Source organism: Hypomesus transpacificus, chromosome 2, assembly GCF_021917145.1.
Source record: "Hypomesus transpacificus isolate Combined female chromosome 2, fHypTra1, whole genome shotgun sequence".
Lineage (NCBI taxonomy): Eukaryota > Metazoa > Chordata > Actinopteri > Osmeriformes > Osmeridae > Hypomesus > Hypomesus transpacificus.
This window is the reverse complement of record NC_061061.1, coordinates 2,445,751-2,453,425: the sequence shown is the minus strand read 5'-3', so window position 1 is coordinate 2,453,425 and position 7,675 is coordinate 2,445,751. Positions and strand designations below refer to the sequence as shown.

At 41.9% G+C, this 7,675-nt stretch overlaps 1 protein-coding gene across 1 annotated transcript; it reads left to right on the top strand.

The window, feature by feature from the left end:
* Nucleotides 1-555: 555 nt before the first annotated feature.
* On the top strand, nucleotides 556-7,346 carry gdf6a (growth differentiation factor 6a). Its single transcript, XM_047037049.1, has 2 exons — nucleotides 556-995; nucleotides 4,941-7,346. Exons 1-2 carry the CDS (start codon nucleotides 644-646, stop codon nucleotides 5,828-5,830), a joined length of 1,242 nt encoding a protein of 413 aa, XP_046893005.1. The 5' UTR covers nucleotides 556-643; the 3' UTR covers nucleotides 5,831-7,346.
* The last annotated feature ends 329 nt before the right edge of the window (nucleotides 7,347-7,675 follow it).

Here is a 7,675-nt window from a genome sequence, read left to right as displayed (position 1 = left end):
TCACATAAAAAAATATCTATGTTGCTACCCTGACAGACAGTTAGTCGGTTGATGATGCGAAGGGTCAGGCACGTCATGTGTCTAGGTTTCTCTTCGGATCAGTTCAAAGTTAATATTAGTTCAAAATTAATACCGATTATTATATTTAAAAAATAACAATTAAATAATAAAACTGTTTAATAGGCCTACTTATTTTGTTAAAAAGTGGACAATACTTTTTTGTGATCATCCAAGTTTTAATCGAGTAGACTAAACGTTACCCAGGATTTTATATCAGACTGCTTTCTTGACCTCCAGTTAAAGTTGACCCAATGACCTTTGTCAACATGTTATTGTAGCTTTAAACTTGGGGTCCTGTTGCGTTACTTATGGCTTTGAGAATTGACTCTTTGCCCTAAACGAATGTCTCCTCCGTTTCAACGGCCAAAGAAAGACCGAAGAATAGTTCTCCAATAAGTGGGCTATACTTGTAGCGTCTGAGTGGGCGTGTTTCCCCGGTGATGTAGTCTCCACTCTTGAGAGAAGTCGAGAGCGCGAACGCACCTAAGTCTTGCTCTGACGCGCCGTGCATCCTTGGCTGTTGCAGTTGAAATCGGCTTCGTAGTGGAAGAAGGCTTCGAGACAACTCCGGGACGTTACCACCATGGAGGCATTTCGAACCCTAACGTTATATTTTCTGTTCATCTTAATTATTTGGAATGTACCATGTTCCCAGTCTGCTGCTATCATATCTCCATCTGTGCCGTGGAGACACAAGGGAACCCGGATCCATCATGACGGACAAAGGTCAACCAAGTTTCTCAAAGAGATATTCACATCCTCTCCCGTTTTGAGCCACCCGCGAGAGGACTTTAAAGACGCTATTGTGCCCCACGATTACATGCTTTCTATATACCGGACTTACTCTGCGGCGGAGAGACTCGGACTTAACGCCAGTTTTTTCCGCTCCTCCAAGTCTGCAAACACCATAACAAGTTTTGTGGACAGAGGAAAAGGTTGGTGTCAGCAACAACAAACAATTCATTAAATTAAGGTTGTGAAGTAGGCCTATTTGATTTACACTGTAATCTGCAATGGATAGTTTTTTGTGTCACATTTTGTGTGACCCTATCATAAAAATGGCTTCTCTCATATCTGCATATGAATAGCTGTTGACTATGCGGGAAAGCTAAACAGTGTTATTGTTACACCATCTTCTCAATATTAGGCCACGATACGGTGCATGGAGCCTTAATTTTAGTCATATTGAGAGGTTCAAAATTCATTTTGCACAGTAAAATTGCGAAGGTAAAGGAAATATCTCGTAATCTCAACAGCTATAAAGTTAGGCCTGCGTAATAGATGCACTCGAACTTTATCGCTTCTTTTGGGAGACGCATTAAGTTTTGTTGCAGCATTCGGGTGTCTTTGTACCCTTGGGACACATTTTAAAGAGCCGTAGAACTACGTCAGTTTTGCAAAGTATTAAGTTATATTGGACTTAAATTGACCCCCAGGTAACACAACAGTAAAACTCTAATTGAGAACGTCTCTAAATGAAGGTAATAAATCCTTTTCCCCGGGTCCCCACGTGCGCCATCTCCATCATATAGCTAGCTGCGCGGGGAGACGTTACAATGTACAATGTCAGCTGAAATATAAAAATTCACTTATTTTACCATAGTTTACGACGAGGTTCAAATGTAGGTGGGTAGGCTATCTGGTCTGTGACGAGGAAGACATGCAACCCCAAAATTATATTTGTGCTGAGTGAGGAATTAATTACTCTGTCCAAGCGATGTGTTAGTTAATGGACTGGGCCTATCAAAGAATGGGCCGGTGCTAGGAGCAGGTGTCTGGCTCAGTCAACTTCGAAACTGAAAAGGTTCAAGGATTCGAGATAAACACATAACTGAACGCAGAAAAAAAACAGCAAGGCTAGTTAATCTTTGGTGGACAAACACAAGTGACATGTTCAAACCATTGTTCGCTTTCCCCTCCCGTATAGTAGGCTACAACCAAGAACTCCAGTTCAGAGAGACAAACTGCGAACTGATCTGATGAACAAGCTTCACTTTCTCCTATCTGAGTTTAATTTGATGTGTCACTGGCTCTGACCCCTCGCTGGACTCTCCGAGGGTTGCTTAGCATCGAGCCGCTGATTGGAGCATTTGAACTGGGTGATCTAATTGAGTGTTCATGTCATATATCAAACACTGTCTATTCTCCCATAATGACCCAGCACAGCCAATGGCAAATGACCAAAAACGACGGGAAGAAAAAAAGAAAGAAAGAGCACTTCCTTCGCTAAGAAGTCTTTGGTTGCTTACTTTTACAGCGCACCTCCCTGTGCGACCGCCACTTTAATTGTGGAAAATTATTTTTCTTCCGTCCTCCCTTCTCAGTGGTGGGCTCTGCTCCGGCACCAGTAAAGCCCGCAGTGTGGAACAAGCCTGGAGTGGTGAGCTGCACCACGGAACAGACCTTAATGTAACTAGGCGGCGTTTTACTTTTGGATACTCATCCTCATTTAGTCTACAAAATGCGACGCGTATTTGCGCATCAGTGTTTGTGGGTGCATTGCGTCTGAATTGAAAGCTGGACCAAAGAACGACACCTTAGATTTTAAATAAAATTACTCTTAACCCGCATATAGTGTAATACAGATTTCTATTTGTAAATTCTATCGATTAAAGAGAACAGTTTAGGGTGTCTCTTAGGTTCGTTTTAGTTGCAAGATCAGACAAGAACAAACCGAATGTATGAAAATTACTTTTGGCCTCAGAAGTAACTCATTAAAACGCAGATGGTGCGCGCTGGCCTCGGCAGCCCGAGTCTCTCTCTCTCTCTCTCTCTCTCTCTCTCTCTCTCTCTCTCTCTCTCTCTCTCTCTCTCTCTCTCTCTCTCTCTCTCTCTCACACACACACACACACACACACATAAACACACACACACAGACAGACAGATACAAACACAGGCTACAGATTACATTTCGAAAGCCCATGTTTTGTAATAGTTTGGATTCAGATGCAAACGAGTAGGCCCAACTGGACACATCACTCTTTATTTTCGGACGAATGACTTTGCAAGTGCACACAAGACTACTTTCTATAAACAAGAGTAATTTTTAGCCCAAAAAATTGTGTCAAAGCGAAAAAAAGTTTAATCTTTTAACGTTATTCGTTATTATTAGTAGGCTACACATTTTCATTAATTGAGAGATGTGTTCTATAATTCCAACCCGGTGTCAGGCCGAGCACGTTCGAACCGGGAATGTTGTCTTTGGCACAAAGGGATGAAGTATTTTAATGAGGAAAAGCGGAATTCAGAACTGTTAATTATTTGGTGACCTTGTATTCGATTTGTTTGAGGTCATATAAAAAGCAACTAATGCAGGCCATACGTGCAAAGTTTGTGAAACAAACACAAGGTTTCAATCTGTTTTTACTATTAAACTCCGCGGGGTTCCCTAGGGGCAGAGAACTGGCGTACACATCCGAATATCTATTCCGAATAACATTTTATTAGGAATCATATCATAACTTAGGAGGAATCATATCATAACTTAGGAGGACTGAAAAACACGTTTAAACGCACATGGTAAAATTGTTCTGCAAAGACAAGGCATTTTGTCATTTTGAATCCTTTATGGTTAATGTGGGTTTAATGGGGTTAATTGGGTTTGCTTTCTTAGGCTATTTTTTATGCACTGAAATATTAAAGAAAAAGAAAGGGCTAAACGAAAAAGTCCCAAACAAATGTGTCTACTCAATTTCATATAAAACAACTTTTGCATGTACGCTTTTTTAGTCTCCTCATGTTTTGCTCAATATTGTATCTCTTAGAGTAGGTCATCATTTGCATGTGTTGGCCTCGACATGGAATAATGCATTAATTGTGTATTGTTCAGCTGAGTGTGGGTGAGACTACAGTGAGTCGCCTCTGCCCCGTTGTGTCTGCGAACTCCAGCCACGACATCTGACCGGACACCATGTGTTTTATGCCTCACAACTTTGAAAATACTTAAATACTCTGAAGATACATTCAGACAAATAATGAATTAGTAGGAGTGGGACAATCATAAAATTGTCTCTTGTTTTACGGGGACAAGCCTACCCTCAAACTAATAGGTAGAATCAGATGTTCTTGAAGAGCTTTACAAAGAAGTCAAAAACAAAAACAAACATTTGTTGAAAAGAGGCATATGGAGGATGGGATTGAAAACAATATCCTCACTGAAATGTTGGGTAAGAATAGGCCTTTAACTATTGAAACATGGTCCCATAATTAATAACAATAACAATATGCCTAAAATGGCCCCTAAAAGTTTATGCATGAAGCCTTGGTCGTTCGTAGAGAGCTTTCCGCATGTAGGCTTAAAGGAACTGTGGATGTTTGCATTTTGGCTTGCATAGATACTGGCCTATTGATCCCACCGTAGGCTACTCGAAAGTAATAATTACAATTGCTTGTTAAACATATGCAATAGGGCTTGAGAAAAATGTAAATGATTGTGATTGTGATGAACAAAAATGTGGTTCATCTGACTGCTTCTAAAATGCCAAGGGCTCAGATTTGTTATACTATCTTCACGAATCTTAATGAGATCTTAACAAAAAAATTAATGACACGCAAATATAGGAATCTGCATGAGCCTACATTAAAAGTGAGAATGCGAGAACGTTTATGCTGACAGAAACGTACAAAAAAAATCAATATCGCCTTGAAACATGCCAGCCGTGAAGTTTATAACCAGATTGGTTTATCTAATTTGACGATGTGTCAGTTGTAGTTTGGCTCAGCTCAGGTTCTGAGTGACCAGTGAACAACAAGAAATAAGGCCAGCGGATCTGGCCTCTCTGTGAGAATGCGAGACACCCCCATTCCACCCTCCCTTCTCCCCTCTGAACACTGTATACTCTAAGTGAATCTGACTGCAATTATTTCTTTTTATCTTGCAGACGATCTCTTGCACTCTCCTTTGCGAAGACAAAAGTATCTGTTTGATGTCTCAACCCTCTCAGACACAGAGGAGCTGGTCGGGGCGGAGTTAAGGATATTTAGGAAAGTGCCCGGGGATTTCCAAACGTCCCCGACAGGTCTCTATGACATCCAATTATCCTCCTGTCGATCAGAGAGTCTGCTGGATTCCAGATCCCTTGATCCCCTGGATTCCAGAAAAGCAGGATGGGAGGTTTTGGATGTGTGGGAAATGTTTAAGAGCCGACCCCCCTCTGGCCAGGGCAGCCAGCTTTGTCTCCAACTCAAGGTCACGCTGGGCAAATCAAAAACGGAAATCGACTTGAAACAGTTAGGATTCGACAGAGCCAATCGAAGCCAACAAGAGAAAGCTATACTGGTGGTGTACACCAGGTCAAAAAAAAGAGAGAATCTGTTCAACGAAATGAAGGAGAAGATCAAGTCGCGCGGTTCGGGGCGATTAGAGGAGGAGAAGGGCGTGCAGTTGAAAGCGCGCCGCAGACGGAGGACAGCGCTCAACAACAGACACGGAAAGAGACACGGCAAAAAGTCAAAATCAAGATGCAGCAAAAAGGCACTGCACGTGAACTTCAAAGAGCTCGGTTGGGACGACTGGATCATCGCTCCGTTGGATTACGAAGCGTACCACTGCGAGGGCGTTTGTGACTTCCCCCTGAGGTCGCATCTAGAGCCAACCAACCACGCCATCATTCAAACTCTCATGAATTCCATGGACCCCAACAGCACACCTCCCAGCTGCTGTGTGCCCACCAAGCTCAGCCCCATCAGCATTCTCTACATAGACTCGGGTAACAATGTTGTCTACAAACAATACGAGGATATGGTGGTGGAGCAGTGCGGCTGCAGGTAGCGCCTCGCTTTGACCTCAATTTTGAGATCTCAACTCAAATCAAAGATGGGTCATGAAGTCCCGATGGACACATGAGAGTTTGGCAAAGCTTTTTTTAAATGCAGGACCGTGTGTTTGTCATATATGGGCCTACAATGTGGGGCGTAATCTTTATTCAAAAGGGATCCGAAAGGCAATATTTGCAATATTTATTTGGCAATTTCAAACTCATAACAACCACATCACGGTTGCTTTAAATGGCCTAATCGTGTGCGTAAATCTGACACGCTTATTATTCCACCATTCAACAAATATATACATCGACAATAGCCTGTTGTTTGGAAGTCGTAGATAGCGGCGACCTTGCGCTACCACGCATCCTTTGGGCAACATGCTGGACAAAAAAGAAAAGCACAGCAAGTGGCCTGAAAGAGGTTCAGAGACGCACCTGTTTGGACCGGGGATGGAGAACACGGGACAGTCTGTTGTGCATTGTTACTTCTCGGACAAGGACTCATTTGGGTGTCTCCATAATTGCTCTGGCCCAGCTGGAGCTATTGCGCTCTCTTGATGCGTTATCAATAGGCTCTCGAGGCCGTCCGTCGAGAAGGTGAATGTGATCTACCAAACACAGAGATATAGTGGGAAGATGGGAAAGTGCGCGAGAGGGGTGAGAGATATATAGAGAAAGAGAGAATGCGGTGGGATTGCGAGAACATTTCCCTATAAACGCGATCTGCATCTTCCGAGTGCAGCGCGCGCTCACCTTGCACCGACGGAGTTAAACGAATGCAAGATGTGCGTGTGATGTGGACTTAAAGGTGTGTGTGAGAGGGAGACATGGACCCGGGGCTAGAGACGATTATCATAAATGTTGACTGTACGGACACGGGCCAAGTCCTGTCTGCTTGTGAACACTGTGTTTTGGATCCGGTTGCAAACGGCACCGAGGGACTCAAGGAAACATCAGCCTCATTATCAAGGCGAACTCATGCTCAAATCTGCATCTTTACGAAATGCACTTCACAACTGACTGCGCAAATGTCGATAAGTCAGGAAGAAAGTTGTTATATTTCTGCGTTAAACTGACAAGAACAAACGATTTGATATTTAAATGCACATTAGCTTGGAATGCACTGCTGTTCGTTATTTGATGTGTAAATATTTGTATAGTCAAAAACTATACAAGTGCAACAAATGGAGAAATGAGAAAAAGGCATTTCTTTGTAAATATACAAATGCACTCAAATCGTTTTAATTTCTATTCTATAATTATTTTATTATTTGTGATGTACAGAGTTTCATGATAATCATATAATTCCTACATTGATAAGAGTAATTTAAGTTGTGTTTAATATGTTTGCAAAGGGTGGAATACCATTATTGATGTCTACCTCATATTAGAGTTCTAGGTTCTGAGTTTTGAGGTGCATTCAATTAGAGGGTTCAGTTCTTTTACAATGATATATAAAATCATACGTTTATACATATATTAATGGATAATATTCCACACCATTACTGTACTAATAAAATGCAAACAAATCCTCCCCTTTTTTGTTCTCATGACTAAGTCTCCAAAACGTTTACCAAAAAAAGAGAAAAAGATTGAACATGCCACAGAGAAAGAGAGAGATAGAGAGTCAGTCAGTGGAGTTACACACATCCAGCAAATTAGAGAGTTGTGATGACCATTATGTTATCGGGCGAATCACCTTTTGGTTTATTAAATCGTTACTTCGAGTCTGGTTCAGTCTTTTTTTCCCCCAACCCTCCTCAGGGTGGCGCAGAATAAAGGGCTAGGAATGTCCCCCTCTATCTGAGGATTAACTGTTGATACATAACTTGTTTTCTATCCTCAAAGTCTGT